Source organism: Plasmodium knowlesi (assembly GCF_000006355.2).
Source record: "Plasmodium knowlesi strain H genome assembly, chromosome: 11".
In the NCBI taxonomy this organism is placed as follows: Eukaryota; Apicomplexa; class Aconoidasida; order Haemosporida; family Plasmodiidae; genus Plasmodium; species Plasmodium knowlesi.
Window position 1 is genome coordinate 2,131,374 of NC_011912.2, and position 22,663 is coordinate 2,154,036.

Here is a 22,663-nt window from a genome sequence, read left to right on the forward strand (position 1 = left end):
AATGAATTTTTTTATTCTAAACCACCTGAAGATCGTACCGACTGGCCCACTTTATGAGCCTAACTATATCAGCTTAATATCATTACAACTTCTGTGAAAAACGTCCAACCTGCCTGCGTGGCTCCCCCGTGTAACTACGCCTAACATACAAATGTATGCAAAAAGGTGTAGTGGCCTTTTGGACGCGGTACCGGCGCTCCTACACAAGGCCATATCTCACAGCAGCTTCAGCTCCATTATTGTAAAGAGGCTACGTGGAAAGCCACTGAACATTGACACTGTGAAGAGGAGCAACAGGAGGGATGACAAATGTGGAGACGAGACGAGAAGTAGTAAATTTCATTACAACAGAAAAGAGCAACTTGCTGGAAATGGCCAAGTGGAGGAAAGAAACAAAAAGCAAACCATAACCAAGCTGTGCAAATTGCTAAGTGAAAATTTGAAGAATGGAAAATACGATATGTACGAGAAGAACCTAAGTTATGGATTATCCGTGGCGAAGAACCCAATCGAGTTATCTCAACTGATTAATGCAATCAGTAAAGGGAGTTACTACAGTAAGGGGGTAATCCAGATTTACACAAAGCTGGTGAACAAGGCAGCGGAGATCTTTGAAAATGTCCCCGTGATGAGCATAAGCTTAATTTTGAATAGCATGGTAAAATTGGATATATACAATGAGAAGTTTTTGTTTTTATTTTTCAAAAATGTGGACCAGATTTTGGACGAAAGTAATGTGGTCGACTTGACTATCCTGTTTCATTTTTACGTCAACGGAATGGGACGTTTCGGTGGAACTGCTAATCCTTACTGGGTTATACCACCTGTGGAAGCTGCATCCCCTGCCACACAAAGCCAAGTGTTGCTAAACACATTTTTGAGAAGGTTACACAACGTGGTGCCATCTTTGCAGATGCACGGCATCTCGTCCATACTGCGATGTGTTAAGAAGTTGGTGATGATGATGGTGGGAGAGGCGAAGGGGAGTACACAGTTAGACGATATGAAGGCTATTCACCTTGAGAAAAATGACCCGTATGAATTTTTTCCTAGTGGCAAAGTCAACCGGAATGACCATGAAAATAGTGAATCAAATTTGGAACTAATAAAACAAATTAACGTACTTTTGAGAAATAGCTTTTACGAAAAAATGGGAGAAGCGAATACACAGCAACTATGTAACGTCCTAGAAGATTTGCAATTTTTTAACCTCATCGATAATGACTGCTATTATGACGTATTGAACAGATTAAGGGGGTCGTTACAAGGAGTGAAAGAAATGAAAGATATCGATTATGTGAATGTCCTAAAAACTATTAAGAGTAGGAACATTAAGCAGAACGATTTGTTGCCACTGTGTTATTTTTCATTCTTGTTTGACAAATTGAAGGTGGAGGACTTTTGTCGTTTCCATTATGACCGTGTTGCCGAGCTAGCCAAAATATTATTTTACTTTAAAAAGGTTTATCATGTTAATTTTTGTATGAATAAGATGGAAGTATTTCTGCACAAGAATGATACCAACTTGATAGAGTCCACGTCCACTATGATTTATTTGTTAGATGAGTTTTGTACAATTGGTAAATGCACTGAGGCGGGGGGGTCCTTCAGGGGAAAGTTGTTTTCTTGCATTGTGCACCGTGTCCTGGGGGGTACGACGGGAACAGTAGACAATGCCACCATTCACAGCGGCGTGAACGACAGTGCTAAGAACACGCATGCAGGTCACACCTTAACCTTGGAGGAATCGCTCCTCTTGACCAAAGCAGCGGAGGGGCTTATTAGCCTCAAAAAAGAAGAATACTCCGGCATCTATAACCAAATGAAAAGGAGAGACTTCTTCCTAATCAATTGTGATGAGAACGTTTGTGTCAAATTTGAACACCTGGATAGGTACGCACAAAATGTCTTATACAAAATTTTGCTTCTAGGAAAAGTTAGATATAAAGATGCTCCCCTTTTTTTGCACTTGTTAAAGTGCTGCTTATTGTGCTCGCTGCATTTTTCCCTTAAGGATATTTTACTCCTACTGAGGGGGCTGCACCATTGTGTGTACTTTTTTACAAAGGAGAATTATATCCTTTTGGAGAATGTGTTGAATTATTTAAGTGCTCTGATCGTGTTGCAGTGTCGATTGGTGGTAAGGAGGAAGGAGTGCAGGCGCTACCGGGATGACATGGATAAACTTCTAAACCGTTCAGACAGTTTGTTCAACAGGGGAAAGGTTAAGGGGGAGGTGAGTAACGAACTGGTATGTAGCAAGGTGAGTGAAGCGTACAGACAGATCGAGCGTGTGATGGAGACGAACTGGGCATACCTGACTGATCTCACATCGATGGAAAGGTTGAGTAGAGGAAACGACGAGGTGGGTAACGCCTCACATGAGATTCTTCACCTAGACGAAGGGGGCATCCTCTCCAACAGTAGGCGAACAAAAATAAGCGCAGTAAATTGCTGCACCCTGTTATACTATTTCCAAAGGTTAAGTTACGTGAACAAGGGGGTTGTTCGTGTTGTACTGTCCAATTTGTACGACCATGTGCATGCGTTGAAGAACGAACAAATACTTAAATTGGTGAAGGGACTTAGCATTATCCGTAATGTCGACACGGAGTTTACTTCTTTCAATTCAGTTTTTAAAAAAATTTTACTTCGGTTCGTTTCGTCTCACAAGGAGAGTACGAAAAGTTCAGAGCAGAAGACAGAGGAAACGATCAAGCTGCTGTACCTAGTGAGCAAGCTCTCCATAAATATGGATCACAGGCATGCCCTCATAAGGAAGTATCTGTTGATTTTTTTGGAGCGTCAGTTGGGGGAGGGCACTGTGGGCATTCCTCAGTTGGAGCTGTTGATGAGGAGTTTTAAAAATATGTACCCCTACCGATATGTGTGTTTGGTGGAATGTTGCTTGAGGGGGGTTATCCAGGCACTTCTGAGGGAAAAACCCATTGAAGAACAAGGCAGCGGATGGAATGACGGATCGTCGAAAGGATTGAATGATGGATCGTCGAACGGATGGAATGACGGATCGTCGAATGGATGGAATGACGGATCGTCGAAAGGATTGAATGATGGATCACTTGAAGGGGCGCCGCGTTCCCCCCTACCCTTGTCCTTCTTGAAGACCTACTTCTCCATTCTGCCGCTGCTAATAAACCCAGCCACCAACATCCACTGCAGGGTGAACGACCTATACATGCGCACAAGTTTGCAACTCTTGGACCAGATGTACGCGGAGATAAAATCTGATAAAAAACTGAAAGAGGAGTTCATCCCCGTGTTGGTGACTTTTTTTAATTTATCCTTCCGTGATATCCTTCTTGTGGAGAGGTATTCTAACTTGATGAACGACATTCTGGGGATGAAGCATTTGATTCCACAGAATGAGTTTTTCTTTTTTTTGTTGAATGTGAAATTTTTTGGAACGGAGAAGACTCGCGCCGAGGTGGACGGTATGCTGCACAAGGTTGGCGGATTTGATGGGGCCAGCATGAGGGAGCTGTTGCACAGGGGAGGAGAGGCGTCACCCTCGTTACGATCGGAAGTGGAGACGGCACCATTAATGCGCATGCCCTTCTCGCCGCAGGACTTCACCTTTGACAGAAAGAAGCTCGTCCTCCTGGACACGGAAGATGATAACGAGATGGAGATAATATCTCGGGAGTATAATTACATAGACACAACCGAGGTACACACACGGGGGGAGAGAACAACAGAGAGAAGAGATCCACATCGTGCGGAATGTCACGGCCATGATGATCGCTCTAAGGAACGCACCAAACGCAATAACGCAGACCACCTTGAATTCGAAATAATTTTGAATAAATACGCCTACTGCCAAAATACCCAAAAGGACAAAATCGAAATTTCGAAGAATGTCAAAATATTTTCGATGGATGTTAAATATATAGACTTGAAGAAGAGAATTATTTTTGAATTTTTGAAGGAGGACAATTATTTTAAAGAAGTTGATGGTGCCTCTATTGAGCTTTTACCATTGGTTTATTTGCGTTTATTTTTTTGGAGAAAATTAAATTACAATTTAGTGATTATGCCCTTTTATGAGTGGCATATGTGTTATGGCCGTCTGGAGAGAGTTAAGGCTATTTTTCAGAAGCTCCTAAACATGCCCTCTGACGCCGATACGTACTTGCTCGAGACGGGGAAATCTCGCGCTTTTGCGTCTGTTGGGAGTTACGAATGAGGTGAAGAGGTTTACATAGTATCCCCCCTGAGAAGTGCACACTTTGCCAAAAATGACAGCGCTTCGATAGCGCAAGGGGGAATCACTTTTGGAGCAACTACACTGGTTTAATAACCACACATGTGTATGCACTCGCGTGGTTTTTTTTTTTTAGTCGTAGATGTCCCCCCCCCCGGTGGAGATTCTAACCTTGCCATAGGTGTTCTGACAGGTTGGCGCTGTGGCAGTTGTGACAGCCGCCGTTTATTCCCGCTTTGAAGATTACCCGACCATCTTGGGGGCGCGTAAATGTACCATATATAAGTACGCACGGTACGTCTGTATGTGTTAATATATATGCTATTTTGTAATTTTTTTTTTTTTTTTTTTTTTTTTTTTTTTTTTTTTTTTCCGTATGACCCTTCTTCCGCGCCGAACATCCTTTCCATAAATTTCGTTCCCTTGTGCGAATTTGTGTTTCGCCATGCTCATGCAAAGGGCTTCACGAACATTGCAGTAAATGTAAAAGGTTTCGCGGTGAGCCAAATATAGGACCCCCCGCATGGGTATCAGAACCTATCAATTGGAAATACGTGCCTTGCGCACATTCGACCGTCACTCTGCATCTACTCGTTACACGTGCGCACACTGGACACACATTTTTATTATTATTTTTATTTTATTTTTTTTTTTTTTCTTGTGTTTGCTGGTTGGCATGGCAAAGATCGCCTTGATGAAGCGCGCCCTCCTTTGGTCAGCCCTGCTCTACTTTAACGGTTACCACTTTTTGAAATTGTCAAGGACTTCGTCTTATTCCTTCCTGACCAGTAGCAATATCGTCGGGAAGAAGGTTAAAAATCAAGGTGAACCAGAACGAAAAAACAGGTTGAAATGCAAAGTGGAAGGCATAGAGTACACAGTTCGCAATGTGGGCCATTCGATCGAGTTTTACAAAAATGTGTTGGGTTTTCAAGTGCGGGAGAAGGGTGAGGGGTTCGTGAAAATGGGCTTAGGCCCGGAAGAGGCTTACATAAAGCTAGTGCAAAAGGGGGACCAGCAGGACCTGACTGTAGGAGAGGTATATTGGCAAAGGGCTGTAGTTGGATATTCTCTATGCATGACAGCTTTTTTCCTACCACAGCGTTGCATCATCGCTCCACCTGTGTTACTTTTTCCATCCTTAGTGGACCGCCGAAATAGTATGCAAACACTTCCTCCCCAATTTACAGCACTGCTTCCTTGGCCTAGGCTTGAGCATGGAAGAATTCCAAATAAGCAAAACGAAATTATATGGAGGGAAGGTGGAGGATGGGATAGAGAAAAGGCCCATCACAGCATGTATCCTACCGGATGAGGATGTAAGGGGAGAAAGCTCCTGCACAAAGGCTGTTCATATGGTGTGAGATCATACTTATGGGTATCCCATTTAGCGCACTAATTTTTCCCCCTACCACCCCCCTCTCATACACACGTAGGCGCAAATTAGGCGGTTCTCCACAAACTGCTTCGTGACAGATCCGGATGGCTACGGAATCGAGGTGGTGTTGCAGGGGAAAGAAAGGAAACTGGACAGGGTACGCATATAAAAAAGGAAAATAAGTGAAAGGAGTAGCTCCCCCTGTTAAGCGCACGATTTTTTTTTATACCTACACATTTTTGCTGACGTTTTGTCCAGATATTAAATCGGTAATGTTCCTTTTAACAAAATGCAAATTTACAGATACGCTTCTTTACAACATCGACGAAGGATTCGCAGAAGTTTTATTCGGATATTTTAGGAATGGAGGTAAGAAAAAAAAAAAAAAAAAAAAAAAAAAAAAAAAAAAAAAAACTTTGACCATTCGGAAGAGTCATTTTGTTCAGAGTACTCATTTCGATCTGCTCATTTGGTCCCGATATTTAGGTAATAAAGATACAGAGCCACCTGGAAGAAATTTCCTACCCCTGGAGTGTATACGGCGGGATGAGCTACTTCTTCTCCTCGGGAAGGAACGCGACGGTGTTGCAGATGGCGTATGCCTACGATGAGGATAAGGTAAGTGGTGCGAAGATTTTTCTGGGATGAGCGAGTTCTTCCATCCCTTGTTAGGCGTGTGAACTTTTTAGTCCAGATGACCCGTTTAACATAATTACTTGCTACGAAGTCAAATACGTCGCTACTTTCACCCCCATTCTTTTCTAAGCTACACATGGGAAATTCCCTTGGAAATTTAATTCTAAGTTTTAAAGACTTGACCCCCGTGGAGAAGAGGCTGAGGGAAAATGGTATACAATTGGTGGAGTCGCATGGAGGCTGGGTAGTCAAGGATCTGGACGGGTACAGTGTTTATTTGAAGGGTGACACATGAAAAGGAAGGAAAAAAAAAAACACACACACAGACACACATACGTGGAAATAAAAAAGAACGATTGACGAATTACGCATCCTTCTCGTAAAAAAAAAATACCAGTTGGACCATTATGATGGAGAGGAGTTCTCCATAGGATTACTACTTTCCCCTTTTTTCCTCAAATCGTCTTTTGTTTTTTTCTTATGACAGAAGGTACACAATGTCTGCAGGTTATCAAAGGAGGCCTCTCCACCCCCCCTAAAGACAGGCAGTATGTGGTCCACATTCCAGATATGTCCATCCGTTGGTTTCTCAAGTATAAATTTGAGGTGATTAATATCTTCAATAAATAATGGATACTTTTTAATAAAATAATGAATTTTTTCGTTAATTGAAAAATATTTTCGACTTTTAATTTGCCTAATTAAAATTGTACAATCCAATTTGCAAATATTACAAACGCCTTTATCTCTTTCATAAATTAATCTTCGTATAGTGGTGGAACTTTTTTTTAAAAAATAAAACATCCTGCACTTTCCTTCGCAAAACATATTGCTCTCATCACATATACAAATATTCTTAACATTACATTTGTGCATTTTAATTGTGTCAAACTCGTTATGAAATTTTTCGATTGTTGCGCTGTCTGAGTAGTCTCGTAAATATTTCATGATGTTGTATTCTCCTACTATGGCATTGGCACTGGCACGGGGGGGTAACTCACTTTTACATTGCAGACATTTAACTGTGTTTCTTTTCTCATCATACTCCTGATAATAGAAGATTTGCAGTTTTCCTCTGAAGCTGTTTTTAAGGTACGTCTTCATGTATGTCTTGTCGCTTGTGGTGATGTTCTTTATGTACCTCTCAAATTTTAGGGGACTCATTTTATTTTCTCCATGGCGCAATTTCCGAACGACTGATATGTGCATATCGCATTTTTTCTTTTCAATTAACTTCTTTTCGTTCGCGCTTAGTTTGTTGTAATTTTGCAAAAATTTAGTCGCGCATTTTTTCAGAAGTGTTCCTGATTTGTCTTGCCCCTCACGGTTGGTCAAATGTTCCATGAGAAAGTTGGTCTTCTTGTTTTTGTAGTACGCGTGGATTCTGTTTGTGAGCGTGTTTATTTGGAAGAGGAATTTCCCTTTTCTGGTGCTAAATTTGTTGTGTGGCTGTCTAGTCAATAATTCGTTGTGTGGCTGGCTAGTCAATAATTCGTTGTGTGGCTGGTTAGTCAATAATTCATTGCGCGGGTGGCAGCTGGTTTGCTCAGCGGAGTAACTACTTCTGGAAAGATCTCCACCCCCGCACGACCCACTATGACCGCTCAGCATAGGCATGTCCCCGGAAACGTTCTCATAAAGAAGATCCTTGGCAACAAACTCCGTCCCATCCAGGATAGAGCGAGTGCTATGTGCACACAGCATGAACCTCCTCCACGTTTTGTAATCACTCCCTAAGCCATTTTTCAAGAGGAAGTAAAAAACGTAAGTGTCGAATTGCTGATTCTTCCTAAACAGTCTGCTTTCGCACTGTTGTAGGTGAAAGAAATTTATTGGAAATTCTAGGAAGAAACACAAGTTGCAGAAAGTGAAGTCTAGTCCATGGCTAACTGAGCAGATAGTGAAAATTCCATACTGACAGCTGTGGTTCATGCGAAAGAATTGTATTTTTTCTCTCTTTTCCTTTTCGCTTAAATTTCCATTTAGTACAACGTAGTCTACAATAGCTTGTTCAGTTTGTTTTTTTCTTTTTATCATTTTTAGCAGCTCCTCTTCTATACATTTACACACATTTAGGTGGTAGCAAAAAATTATTTTTTTTTTCCCGGGGAAATGTCTCTCCATATATTTCATCGCATGAACAACTTTCGAGAGTCCCTCCTCTACTTTTTTCGTTTTAATCTCGACGTGGAAAAACTCGCTCAGAGCTTGTCTGTTGGGGGTTGCGAAGTCTGAGTCAGCCGATAGAATTTCTTCTGAGTCCTTCCCGGTACTTTGGATGGCATTTCCTTCCTCACTTGGAGCACACGGAGATGATGAGAAAAAATTGACTTGATCATCTTTGTCCATGGTGTGAGATCCATGAGGTAAGTACACGAAGAATCTCTTCAAGTCTGGAAAGTTAGAAGTAAAAACGTCTGAAATGGACCGCCTTATCATGACAGTTTTTTTTAAGAAAAGGTGGAATTCCCAGGAACGTAAATTTTCTTCGAATATTTTTTCTCCCCTACAAAAATATTTTTTGCAAAATTCTTCTCCAAAGGTGAATTTATTTTTACAGAAAATTTTCTTGTTGTTTATGAGGTACTTAATTTGGTGGTATATATTGATGGGTCTGTTTATCGAGGGAGTTCCACTCAGGAAAATAACTTTTTTTGTCTTTCTAAGTGTCCCTTTGATCATTTTGGCTAGCTGGCTTTGCTTACCGTACTGCACTGTTCTTATGAAGTGACTTTCGTCCACGATAATTAGTTTGAAGTTTATTTGGTTTATGAGGTGGGCCAATTTTCTGTAGAGCTCGAAGGAGACGATAATAATTCTGTAGGGGAGGTGAAGGGGAATATTTTTATCGTTATATCAAGGGTGGTGTTTGTACATTTACTCGTTCGCATAGTGGTGATGTCTTTATTGGGTCGATCCGCACTCGGTTGTATCACCCACCTGTATATGCGAGTCCCCCTCGGGAAGTCGTTCGAATCACCAACGACGAGGACCTTGGCGGGGTCGAACGCAGGCAAGAATTTCTCAATCTCGCAGGCCCAGTTAAGCTTCAAAGACGACGGAGTTACAATGAGGGTGGGGTAAAGGCGAAAAAAGTGTAAAATACAAATTGCTTGGAGTGTTTTGCCTAGTCCCATTTCGTCGGCAATTAATATTCTTCCATTCTGCTTTTTAAAGAAGTACACAGATTCTAGTTGATACGGTAGGATCACCTTTTGAATTCTCCTTGGGAGCTTCTTTTTTATTTCTTCAAGACACCTATTTTTAATTTCTCTGAAAATTTGTTTCTTCACTTTTTTCCTACGTTTCGTGTAGTGGTGTCTCATTATATGAGTTCTGAGTTTTTCTCGACTGAAAAGGTAGGAGGCTTTGACTAGCTCGTCCAAATTGTACGATCTGGTTATATGGTTATCATCCTGGGAGGAGTACTTATTGGGGCATGGAATGGGGTCCAATGCTCCTGGTCCTCCCACATTAGCAGTCACAGCAAGGCGTGGTGAATGCGCCTCTTCGAGAAGGCACTCCTCCGGTGGATGCCACTCCTTAACGTTCTGCTGATACTTCGCGTAGGTCATCCGCATGACGTTGGAGAATTTCCATTTCAGAAAGAACTTATGTACCCGTGTCTTCTCGTGTACCCTGGGATAGATGTGTCCAAAGTAGTGGAAGACACAGCTGGGAATTTCGTGCACAAAACAATGGTCGTATAAGCGGAATACAAAATAACGTAGCATTAGAGGGTAGGAGCAGAGGTCGAAGACGCATCCACAGAGATAGTTGTTACTGTCAACGCTGAGTCTTCTAAAGGAAGCTTTCTTCTTAATATCCTTCGATATGTGGAAGGGGAAGATCCCACTCTGTATGTAATCCCCCCTGGGTTTCCAAGTCAATGGAAGATATTTCATTTCATCGAAGAAGTCACGTCCATCTATGTACCACTGGGTGTACCTATTAATTAGAGTTTTAAATAAATGGCTATTTTTTTTTTTTTTTTTTTCGACATGTTTTACAAATTTGGAATTGTACAGAAATAGCAGTTCATCTTTCCCCCTTCCTTCGGGCGCTACCTCCGCATAGTTCTTCTTCCTAAAAATGGTTGCATATCTTTTTCGGCTGAGTGAAAAGTTGTAACTCCAACTGGAGCTGAAGACGGAGTGGGACCCCTCATGAGAGACGCCCCTAGCAGGACGGAAAATTTTCAATTTTCTCCTCTTTCTACATTCGAACAAATGGATAGATGTATTGATCCTGTATATGTACTTTATAATGTTCCTATATTTTATTCTATTTCTTTTTATTTTTTTCAAATCGGTAACTACTTCTCTGATTACGTCGGTTACTATTTTGTTGAAGTCGTTGGCAAAGCTGACATTTCCAAAGTGGTGAATGCGGTAGGAGTCGGGCTTTTCCATTTCGAAGCAGATTTTTTTTTTATTTTCAAGGAACAACTTTTCTCTTTCACCAAACATGGAATCCTCTGCTCTCTTTTTAGAAACCTTCTCATGGCACTGTGTGCACTCGAAGTAGATCCCATACTTCCCCTCCTTCATAATTACTGAACTGTTACTGCAAGTAGGACACTTGGCATACCGTCCCATTTCTTTGTTATTCAACTTTAACTTCCTCATCAGATCCATAAAGGTGTGGTACGTGGTTACTATCCTTCTAAATTTACGCATTAGAGAATTCTCCTCACCATGGGGGGAAGTGCCACTTCTATATAATGACCGATCCCATCTGGGGGGGGGAGTTTTCTCCCCATTATTGGTGAGGTGCCTATGAGGGGTTCCATCAGACAGTCTTGCTTCTTTACCCCCATTTGCTTCTGTACTCTTGAATTTCTCATGCAGAATAGTCGAATTATATAAGCTCGTCGAGATGGGGATGGCGTAGTTTTCTGCACCCCCTGCGTATGTCCCCTTGGAGGGGGTGTTTTCCTTCCTGGTGGTCTTTTTAATCGCTTTGGAAAAGTATCTGCTACGCCTCTTCTGGGGGTAACGGTTGGTGCCGCCTGCAAGTGGCGATACTTGCGGGGGTCGATGTTTCATTTGTTCCGTGCGAATCATCAAATGACCGTGGTGTGTTCCTTTTTGTGCAATTCATGCACTTGGATTAGCGAATTGGGCATTCTACATATAGGGATGAAAAGGATGTGCCGCCCCCTCTCTTCCTGCTCTTGCTGTGCCTACAGAGCATCACATAAAGGGAGAACCCGCTCTAACATGAGTGTGACGCTGAAAGGGGAAAAACGGCGCTTTGATGATATAATTTAGTATACAAAAGAAGGCTCTTTTTCTCCCTTGTGAAGGGGGGGAGGGCACTTCGCCTTGGTATTTTTTACATAAGAATATGCCGGTTGATTGACCGAGCACGGCATACCGTTTCTGCGTTTTAATAATACCGTTAGGTTGAAGTTGCACAGTTGGTCCTCCGCAAACGCATCGTACATTTGCAGTCGGGTATTTTGACGCTCGTAATACGTGCAGGGATACAAGAGCTACTACAATATGTCAAAAAAATGTGCAGGCCAGTTGGCAACGTGTCATTTGGAGTGTTTTTTTTAAATGAGTTAAGGGATAGGTGAAAAAATCAAATGGAAGTTAAAATATCGAAAAAAAAAAAAAATTCCACCGGGATGGAGGGAGTTCACCATAAATGAAGAAACGTTGGGAACGCAAAAAAAAAAAAAAAAAAAAAAAAAAAAAAAAATTTAAAAAAAAAAAACAAAACTTAGCATTGTTACTTCTTCTTCTTGGTAGTTTGGCCACTCACGTCATTCTTAGAGTTTATTTTTATAAACTCCTTGGCAAACTGGGTGAGCTTCTTTTTATCTTCCACGCTATGCTGCAAGAAGGCGTAAATTTCGTCGGCCTTTTTGAAGTTCTTTAGAAAGTTCAAGAGGGAGTCGTCCAGGGGGAGCTTGCACAGGCTCGTCAGTTGCTTCAGGTCTGTAAAGTGGTGGCAAAAGGTATATCACGCGGTCATAAGGAAAAATATAGGGGAAGGCAACAAAAAGGGGAGGAAATATACTGCGAGGTGTATTCCATTAACGTGGAGGCCTTATACAGGCATGTGAAGGTCTACCTGTAATTTCCCGGTCTGAGGGGCTGTTCGTTTTCTTCTTGGTGCTTTCGACTGAGAAGTGACGGAAGGGAGGATACACATGTATGTAATAAGATGCACAAAAGAAAGGGTGTGTATAAACGGGAAATAACGGCACGGCAAAGGAAAAGAACGCAGATGCTAATAGCTGCGAACGTGAGGTTTTCGTTGTGCAAAATCATCCTTACCCTTGACAGACGTAGAATTCAGAAGGGGTGGGAACTTCTTGTCCTCCTCGCTCATTTGCATATCGCCGCCTCCGCTTTTCCATTTTTTCTTCTCACTCTGTTTTTTATTTGAAATATCTGTGTTGTTCTTTGCGCTAACACCTCCTTTGGCGTTATTGTTCTCAGCTGCCATGGAGAACGGAGCCATAGTTCCACCACTACCGCTGGAAGTCGCGTTTGCAGTGTCCTTGTTTTGGGAGTTGACTTTACTTGGCAAGCTGCCTTTCGCCCCAGTCTTTGCTTTACTTTGTTTGTTTCCTCCCCCTGTAGACAAATGCGGAAAATTTACGTTGTCAGAGTTTTTCACATTTGTGTTGAAGGAGACATCCCAGCCGGATTTCTTCACTGTGCCATTGGCACCACTTGCATTGTTTCCGTTAGCAATTCCTGCCATTTTTTTTTTTGAGTTCTCAATTTTTATCTTCATATTTACACTCTTCTGTTCTCCCTTCATGATATCCACCAGCTTGTCTATTTTTCTCTCGCCCGTTATGCTCCACTTCATTTTTTCCGTTTTTTTTTCGGTCCCCTTTGCGTTACCCGAACTGGCTGTATTGGCTGTGTTCACTGCGTTGGCTTCGTTTGGCGCTATGGATGTACTTGGCGCGATGGAAGTTCCGGCCTTACTGGTATCCGCCTTCTTTCCCTCCTTCTTGGCCTTCTTCTCGCGGTGTTGTTGTTCCTCTGGTACCAACTGCTGTGGCAAGGTCGCTTCACCATTCTTACCTACCACCTCTGCAGAACATTCCTTTTTCTTCTTCTTTGTGTTGTTAGTTTTTTTCGTTACCTCCTTTTCGCCTTCATCAGCTTTGGTCTTATTTGAGTCATCACCCTTTCGCTTTTTCTTTGCCTCCTCCCAGTGTGTTCCGCTCACACTAGCTGTATCATCCATCTGTTGGTGATTCTTTTCCTTTGCTTTGGCACTTTCGTTGGTTTTGTTTCTATTCTTTTCTGTCTTCTCCACCTTATTTGCTTTATCCGCCTTATCCGTCTTGTCTGCCTTCTCTCCCTTTTCTCGCTTTCCCTTTTTCCCCTTCTTTTCCTTCTTCATAGTGGCGTATCCCTCGCTGGTTTCCTCTTCCTCCTGCGGTTTTCTCGTAGTGGCTTTGTCGTCCTTAGCTTGTTTTCCACTTCCCACGGTCGACGGGACCATTTTAGCCTTGGCCTTTCCGCCTCCCTCATGGTGGGCCACGTTTCGTTTATAGTTCGCGTCATTTAGGGGGGCTTGAAGAGTTTCGTCACTCACCACGTTGTTACTTTTAGCCTGTGTATTGACCTTATCACTGGGTTGATCGTTTCCGCTCTTCACATTGAGTGAATGACTAGCCGTGTATTTGTTCATTTGTTTGTCATTAAGGTTACTGTTGTTATAGTCGCGTAATTTTGTGGACACCTCTTCTTCTTCTTCTTCATCCGTAGCTCTGTGCTGATTCTTGTTTCGAAGTGCCACAGTATTCTTGTTCAATTGAGGCGAAATTCCACCTGGAGAAAACTTCTCTCCTGCCTCTTTTGGTTCCTCTTCGTTAAGTGCAAATTCGAACATCTTCGGAAAGTTTGTCATTTTTTCTGGCATCCATCTGATTGTGCTGGAAAATGGATCCTCATCCTGATCTGCTTCTTTCTGTGGACGATTTGTTCCTTTCTCCCCGATGGGTAATTTCGTGTCGTGGTGGGAAATACTTTCAGCGAATCTACTAACATTTCCTCTGGTGTGATGTGACAAATTATCCATGACATTTCTTCCATCCTTGTAATTTGCGGAAAACTTTTGCGTCCCTATTGCCGCTTCTGTAGAGATGGGAGGTACTACAACCGAGTGATGGGCTCCTGCATAATTATTCTGACTTTGCATATTTCCCGTGGCCTTGTATGAGTGCGTTGCTGTTTTAATATTATCGTCCCGATGATGATCGTCATCGGAAGGAAGATTCTTTTCCATGTCTGTAACTTCCTTATCGGTGCGAGCACTGGTACCACTACTGGTGGAATTTATTGTCCTTCTAGGGGTATGATCTCTTTCTCCTCTCTCTGGTATGCGCACTTCCGATTTGGGTTTTCCTCCATCACGAACATCTGCATACTCCTTATCATTGTACATGCATGTTGTTCTTGTTGTTCCATCTGGCTGTGTTAGTATCATTCCCCCTGGGTTCTTTGTCACATCCATGTTATAACTCTTTGCTGATAAATTATCCTGGCTCTTTATCAAATGGTTTAGATGTTTCAGGCCATTCATACTGCTCAAGTGGCTAGCAGTGACATTCGCATGCAGGTAGTTCTTCGTATCGCTGTTATCTTCACCACCACTATTGAGGCGATTACCTTCCAAAGGGGATCTCCTCTTGAAGCCCTCCATATTATTGTTAAGGTCGTTATTCTGCTGAGCAGAAGAACAATGCTCGTTATCCTTCTTCACCATGTTGTAATTGTTTTTTGAAAAACTCGTCAGTGGAAAAACAAAAGGAAATGTTCCTGGTGGGAACATTTCGTTGAAGCTAACCCAAGGCATATTTTCATTAAAGCGGATGGGCAAATTTTGTGGAAAGTATTTCAGGGACCACCAGTAGAACATCAATTCTGATGAAAAGGGGCCTTGTACATTTCCTGCGGGGTCTTTGTACTGCCACACATCTCCCCTGATTTTATTTATTCTGTTGATAATGTGCATGTAGTGATTATTAGATATATCCACACTGTTGTGGTTATCACTATTTTTTTGTGTTCCTTCCACAGTGGAATTCATTCCCTTGTGAGAAAAATCCTCCACGATGTTACGTCCTGGGTGAATTCCGGTGCTTACCTTCTCGTTAAGGGCACAGGGGGGGGAGGATATAATGTCCACCCTATTGTACAGTTGATGTTTGTTCTCCTCTTTCATTGCACCGAGTATGGTTTTTACAACTTCTGCTTCTTCATGCAAATGGTTTGATGAATCTGCTCTATAATCAGCATTATTATTGTTGTGAACTTTCTGTTGAACATTTCTACCTTGGTTGTTATAACCATATCCGATTGCCACCAGTCCTGCTCCTTCGGATGGATTTCCCTTATTATTGCTACTCCCGTCATTCTTGTCGTGCATGTGATGCGCTTCATTTATCTGCATGACCTTCTCTTTCGTTGACACCTGAGTTCCTTCCACCTCGTCGCTCCCCTTATCCCTACTGAAGTATTTTAGCCACCTGCTTACATTCATGAAGGAGCTCTTTTTATTGCTCTGCACGGGGGGAACCGTATTCACCTGGCTGATCGAATGATCATCCTTCTCTCCATGGTCTACTGGAGCCTTCATTTTTCCGTCCTCATAGAGGAGATGCCGCCCGGCATAGTCCACTTCCTGCGCATAGGAAAAGGCCTCATTTTCGCTCATATTATTAATATTATTTTTCAAGTTACACTGGTCCTTATTTCCATCATCGCCATCGTCTTCCCCCCCTTTGGTGTAGTTATTTCCAAAAGGCGATGAAACCATGTTTGTAGTGGCTACATTGGATCTATTGTTCATACGCTTCACATCAGCACTTCCTCCATACATGTGATTGATAAGTTCCATGCTAGTGGTGGTGTTCTTCAAATTCAGGTGTGTCTCTTCAAGATCACCACTAGTCTCAGTACCTTGGTGATACAGATTTTTGCCAATCATGCTAAGTAGGGGGGAAGAGGAAGATGTATCTTCCTGACCATACCCATACGGGTCCACACGCTTAGCATTGGTTAAAATTAGTTCCTTTAGCAATTCTTCTTTTTCACTTTCGCTTAATTTGTTGTAAATATTTTCCTCCATTTTTATTTTGTTCATAATCGTTCTTAAAAGGATATTTTGTTTTTCCATCATCGTTAACTCTTCTTTATCCACTGGAACTTCTCCATTGCTTCTGTCAATATCTGCTGTGGTGTAGTACTTCTGGTTGTTCATATGTGCTTGGCTTAGATTAAGGTGGATGGGTCTTCCATCCTTCATTGTACTGGTAAGAAGGGCGCTTCCGTTTCTATTGGTAGCTGCCTGCGTGGATCTCAGCGCGGCCACACCTCCCGATGTCGTTGCTGCGGCTGTTGCCTCTGCGTTGTTCAGGACGGACAGGAGGTACGATATATTATTGGTGCTCATCGATTCTTCCATACAGTTGGGGCTATTGGCGAGGTCAATTAAACTTCCGTTTCGATTGTTCTGGAAATGATTTGGGTTAAACTGTTGATTCAAGTGACTGATGGGGAGAGGAACACCTCCATGCTCCTTGTGGTTGCTCTGTTGAGAGAGAATACCATCGTTGGCACTGCTGTTATTTAGATTGTTAGTGTGGTCCGCGTTGTCCAGATTGCGCATATTGTTCGCACAATGTACATCATTCGGGTTGCTCAAGTTGTTCATGCTTTGTACAGTGCTCATGTTTTTCCGCTTAATTTTCTGCAAGAGGCTCTCCTGTGGGATGCCCCCCATCATGCTCTCCCTGTCCTCCGGGATTTTCCTGCTCCTGAAATGGTCATACTTGGCGTAGCGATTGGCTAGAAAGTAGCGTTCGTTTAGGCTGCTGCTGCTGTTGTTGTTGTTGTTCTCTTTTTCCTGGAATGGATAGCCGGCTTTGGTATTCCTATTGGTGTCGAAGAAATTCCGCTTGTCCGTTTTTCCGATGATGTTACCGTGTGTTGGGTGTAGGCCGCCATAGTTATGCTGTGATTGTTGCGCTTGTTGCGATCGTTGTTGCGTAGAGGAAGAAGTACTCATGATGCGGTAGGGCTGTTGATTGGACTCTCTGCACAGGTCGTGTTCATCTATTTTCTGGGCAACCATCATCATTCCCCTATGTTCTTCCTGTAAATTGATTTTATCAACATCAAGGAATTTATTAAAAATGAGTTCCTTTTTTTCGTTCACATTTTTACTCTTATTAACGTTCACAACATTAGCGGTAGGGTTAACGTTAAGATCATTATTCTTATGGACATATTTTTTTTCATTAAGGGCAAATTTATAGTAGCTGCTTTCATGAAGTGCAGAATTTTTTCCTTCATGAAATGAATTATATATATTATCATTACTTGTATCCTTAGGGTTCATTTTAACATTTTCCCCGGGGCCTTTCATTTGTCCGTTTTGCTGTCCGTTCTGTTGACTGTTTTCACCACCCTTTGCACCATCTTTATCTCCCTTCTTCTTCTTTTTTCCTTTTTCCGATGTTATTTTGTTGTTTCCGTTTCCATCGCTAGGTTTGCCTTCTGCCGAGGGGTGCAAATTGGAGGCGCCCTTCTGCTGCTCATTCGACTTTAACCCTCCAATGTTCGCTGTAAAACCTGGTAAGGAGCCATCGTTTGCCTTCTTCGCCTTGAGTGGAGGAAAGGCACTGCTGCTAAGGTTACCTCCAACGTTGCCAGAAAGAGTGTGGTTAGTACCCTCCGTACTCTCATTCCTTTCATTGTTCGCTCCCCCCACTTTGCTGTGATCATAGTTTAGACCTCGAGTTAGGCTGGCCACAGCGCTCTGATCCGTTTTCAGGTAAATCGAATCGAAGGACATCTTGTTGTTTTTATCAAACTGCTCGCTCATCTTGTGCCACATGAAATCATCCGTTGCCTTTTTGTTATCAACAAAACTTGGTTTCCTCCTTATGTTGCTCCAGTCATCTTCCATTACGTTTTTCTCATTTTTCGTTTCTCTCTTTTGGTTTCCCTTAGCGCCTCGATTGGTATTAAATGGGGTGCTGCCAATGCCGCTTTGGTTGTTTCCGCTGCTGGCGTGGCCGGGTGAACCTCTCATCATATCATGGGCCGCAGAGAAGTTGCCTCCCATTCCCCCTTCACCTCTCCTCATCTTTCTCCCCATGCTGTTATGCAGCGCATCAGACATGCCATTTGGCCCAGTCCTATTCATTTCGTCAATGATGTGATTACCTCGTCCATCCTTCATGTCACTACTAATCATCTCCGCATTGGAGAAATTACCTGCTCCGCCTCCCTTTACATTGTGAGTAACATTTGTGTGGTGCACTCCTCCACTGGCAGTGTTTCCACCATAACTGTACAAATTAATATCCTGCATGGACCCCATGCTATGCATATTTAGCTTGTTGGAGTCATTACCCTTGTTCATAAACATATTGGTAAATTCATTTCGGCCATCTCTTCTCTTGGCCTTCTCTTCCCCCATGCGCGCCTGCTGTGATTGTTGCTGCTGCTCTGGGTTGCTTCCACTCGTAGGGATCTTCTTATACTTTTTCATCTTCCAATCGTCAGTTGCGTTCACATTGTTGATACCTGCCATGCCGCCACTTGATGCTATAAACGCTGCAGCACTGACGGGAGCGTTAGTACCTGTCATGTTGTGCAGATCGTTGTAACCTTTCTTGGGCCCACCACTATTGCTAATTCCTTTATTGCCATAAAATGCAGAAGAGGGGGAGGTGAAGTTGAAATTTTTGTTTTGTGCATTTGAATGGTTTAATGATCCTGGGATATTCTCCACTGATCTTTTGTTGGCGGCGTTGTCTCCCCCTACTGCGTTGCTACGTACTCCGTCGTTGTTCTCCTGTGCATGGCGTCCCATGGAGTTGACTCCCACTTGGTATCCATAACCACCACCGGCAGTAGCACCACCAGAAGTAGCAGCACCAGCAGCAGAAGAACCATTGGCGGTGTTGTTGTTAAAGTGGCTGATAAACGCAGCACTGTTGCTCATTTGACCCATACTATTATTCATATGTAAATTTTTGTATGCAAAGGATTGATCGCTAAACATATCTTCCCTCTTCATATGCATTGGTCCTTTGTCTTTGGGGTAGTTAGTCCTGTTTATGTTCCTTGCCATGTCGTTATTATTTTCATTTTCGTCATCTGAATTTTGTGTGGAAGGGGATGTCATTTTCATATTATCTGCAAAACTTTTGCTAAATGCTTTCGGAGAATTTCTCATCTTTGCATCATTCTTCACGTTTTCGTTTGTCTTGTTGTTTGTTTTGGAGGATCTCCAGGAGGAAATGCCCTTATCGAACTCCCTCCACAAGGTTTTGTTCGCTCCACTGGTGATTCCCATGGGGTTACTTCCCAGGGTGTTATTGCCGGCACTGTTTTGGCTCACGAAGGCGGGGTTGCTTCCATCGGTATGGAAATTCATCCTCCTGGTGAAATTATTCCGGGTGGTGCCTTCCCCTGGGCCACCCTCAAACTGGTTCTTCGAACCTCCATAAGGGTGGTTACCACTGTTATTGTTGTTGTTTCCGTTGTTGCCACCGCCAATGTTAAGCGTGTCCGTATTCCCTCCATCGAAGAACTTGCTGAATCTATTGTTTTTTTGCAAGTGGTTGTTCCTCCTGTTCTGGTTGCTCATCGGATTGTTAGAGTCAGTCGAATCTTGGAGGTTACCTTTATTCATGAAGTTATTCGCATCCCTGGTGAAAAAATCATTTTTAATTCTTCTACTATCATTTTCGTTGTTATAAAATGCTGAAGATGCGCTTATTCTTTCTGCGAAGTTTCTGTAATGATGATATTTATTGTGGGCACCTCCTCCATCCTCCTCATCGCCAATTGCGTTATTTCTACTGGGACCATTTTCTCCTTCTTCACCTCCCAAGTGGTTATTCTCATCCTCCCCTTTTCTTACATCGTTTAATAATTCTGGAAATTTAAACTGATTGCTGCATAGGGGGATGTCATGGTCCTCCCCTAATCCCTTCTCATTCAGAATCAGTTCAACATAGGCGTACAGGAATTCATTTTTTGTGTAGACAATTTTGTTTTCATCATATTGGAAGTCTTCCGCCGTTAATGTCTTCTCACCACTTGGTTCGTTTTCTCCTTCATTGGGCGCATTTTCGCCACTTGGTGCGTTTTCCTCATTTTGCTCCTTTTTTTCATTCGGGTGTTCTTCTTGTGTAGCGCTCTGCACAGCCTCTTCGGATACGTTGTTTTCCTCCATCGGGTTTAAGCAATGTGTCAAATTGTGTCTGAGTAAGTGCTTTTAGAAAATCACTCTGCTTGCCACGTAGCTTGTCACGTTGCCTGCGTGATTACCCGTTTCGCGACTGCTGACCTCAGTTGGGCATTCCCCCGTGTAACTGGATATGCTCTTGCGGGAGGAATGTCGTACAGCCTCGTATGACGAAACGGGGCATATATGAACACAGAGCACACTCGTCTTAAATGTTTCGCATAAAATACGTGTGCTCGTTATCACAATTGAATTCGCGACGACTGTTGTGTGCAATGATTCAGGTGCAAGCACAAAAGGGAGAAATGCGGAGGAAAAAAAAAAAAAAAAAAAAATTAAAAAATTAAGGACCGCTAAAAGGGAGAAAGAAACCAAGTACTAACAAGGAGGTAAAAAATACTTACACATAGATGTGTTCACATTAAGATGGAAACACTTTTATGGAAAGCTTCAAGAGGATGTCACATACACACAGTATACACATGTGCATAAAGTACGGCCATGTATCTGTGTAACGTATGTATATATTTTCCTCGTACTTAGCAGTCATTAATTGCCCACTTTTTTTTTTTTTTTTTTTTTTTTTTTCAGTGTCAGAAGGGGACTGACTACTTACTTCTTATGTTTCCCTTTCCCGGCCGTTATTAACTATGCGTTTCTTTTTTTTTTTTTTTTCCTTTGGCGCATTCCCTTTTTTTTACTATTACACGGAGGCAAAGTGCGTATGTAGGTCGTTAATAGAGGTGTTCTGTAACTACTGCAAACGCGCACCGCCTGCAATGTTTTAATAAATTGAGCGGCAAATTAGATGACAAATTGGAAGGAGAGAATTGGATGTCGAGCTAGCACGGGGTTGGCCTAGTTGGCCGTGTCGTTGCTTTCTTTACTCTATTGCTTTTAACGTTTTAGTGTGTTGCGTGTTTCTGTGTTTTGGTGTTTTGTCGGTTTTCGCGGTTCACGTGGTTCGTTTTTTTGAAAATGCTTTAATTTTGCACAATCAACATTGTTTGCTTCGCTTCGTCGTTTTTCTTCGCAGCTTCCTTTGCTAATTTTTCTTTTCCTCAATAAGAGCTTGCAAGGTAAGCATCTTATTTCATCACGTAAGAAGGTAAAGAAAAAAAAAAAAAATTCCAGCAGGAGGGAAAAAAAAAAAAAAAAAAAAAAAAAAAAAAGGCGTGCTACTGCTGTGCTAGCGCAGTTGGCGTGGAAGTGGAATGGCGCGGGGTAAGTGGAAGTAGAAAAGTATTCGTGCAAATTGTGCGGCGTGAAAACATAAGTTGGAAGTTAACATAACTTTGGCATTTATGCGGGTAAGCATAGGATGTCAAGCATGGCAAACATAGCACAAATGCGTTCACGTACTTGCATGTACTGACTGTTCAGCATGCGGTATACCACACAAATGGCGCTTTTTTTTTTTTTTTTTTCTGGCGTTAAAATTGGTACTACAAAAAATGTTGCTATTCGAAATGGCCCGTAAAAAGGCTTTCAAAAGGTACCAGGCAAAAAGTCACTTAAAAGTGAAAATCGCATGTACTACATAAAAGTACGGGATATATATTTCCTTTATGAAAATGAGTAAATAAAGGAAAAGTTATTTATTTTCATTTTTCACGCGTACAAGCCTTTTTTATTTATTTATTTTTTTTTTTTTTAAATTCAGTGCGCGCACGAAAGAAACTTATAATAGTATTATATATATTATAAAGTTTACTAATAATACGTGTACATGCCAGGAGGTACGCAATCATTGGAGAAGGGTATGTTATGTTCTCGCTATGAATTCTTTACATGTGACTATTTTTAACATGTACGACCGTATGCATGTCCGTACACGTACATGCGAAGGAGAAAAACCTCCTTTGCGAGGGACGCATGAATTTCGAAAGAAGCAAAAGGGGGGTAAAAAATAACGCGCATATAATGCTCTCATATTTTATGGGAAGCTTCGGGTACCACCAAAAATTGCGATGATACGGGTACGGTACATATATTTTATAGGTACATATAAATAATAATATGCAGGATTAAGAGCTTTGTAAAAATGGCAATGTCCCCACCAAAATGTGGCGCATTGTGAAGGGAAAAGCAAATAGCAACATGGATATATTATAAGTACAATGGAAGGGGATTAATGTTAAGGCCGCTGTTTACTGAGTTATAATTACATGCATAAT

At 42.1% G+C, this 22,663-nt stretch overlaps 4 protein-coding genes across 4 annotated transcripts; 2 read left to right on the forward strand and 2 right to left on the reverse strand.

The window, feature by feature from the left end:
- Positions 1-151: 151 nt before the first annotated feature.
- On the forward strand, positions 152-4,204 carry PKNH_1145700 (RAP protein, putative; the record flags this gene model as incomplete). The annotated part of the gene is made up of 1 exon (XM_002261594.1): positions 152-4,204. One exon carries the CDS (start codon positions 152-154, stop codon positions 4,202-4,204), a length of 4,053 nt encoding a protein of 1,350 aa, XP_002261630.1.
- A 694-nt stretch (positions 4,205-4,898) lies between these two features.
- PKNH_1145800 (glyoxalase I-like protein GILP, putative) lies at positions 4,899-6,531 on the forward strand (the record flags this gene model as incomplete). Its single annotated transcript, XM_002261595.1, has 6 exons — positions 4,899-5,261; positions 5,413-5,541; positions 5,659-5,757; positions 5,904-5,969; positions 6,087-6,218; positions 6,367-6,531. The coding sequence occupies 6 exons, from the start codon at positions 4,899-4,901 to the stop codon at positions 6,529-6,531; spliced, it is 954 nt and encodes a 317-aa protein (XP_002261631.1).
- A 110-nt stretch (positions 6,532-6,641) lies between these two features.
- Positions 6,642-11,284, reverse strand: PKNH_1145900 (DNA helicase, putative; the record flags this gene model as incomplete). The annotated part of the gene is made up of 2 exons (XM_002261596.1): positions 6,642-9,054; positions 9,177-11,284. 2 exons carry the CDS (start codon positions 11,282-11,284, stop codon positions 6,642-6,644), a joined length of 4,521 nt encoding a protein of 1,506 aa, XP_002261632.1.
- Positions 11,285-11,975: 691 nt separating this feature from the next.
- On the reverse strand, positions 11,976-20,474 carry PKNH_1146000 (conserved Plasmodium protein, unknown function; the record flags this gene model as incomplete). Its single annotated transcript, XM_002261597.1, has 3 exons — positions 11,976-12,184; positions 12,321-12,371; positions 12,527-20,474. The coding sequence occupies 3 exons, from the start codon at positions 20,472-20,474 to the stop codon at positions 11,976-11,978; spliced, it is 8,208 nt and encodes a 2,735-aa protein (XP_002261633.1).
- Positions 20,475-22,663: the final 2,189 nt, after the last annotated feature.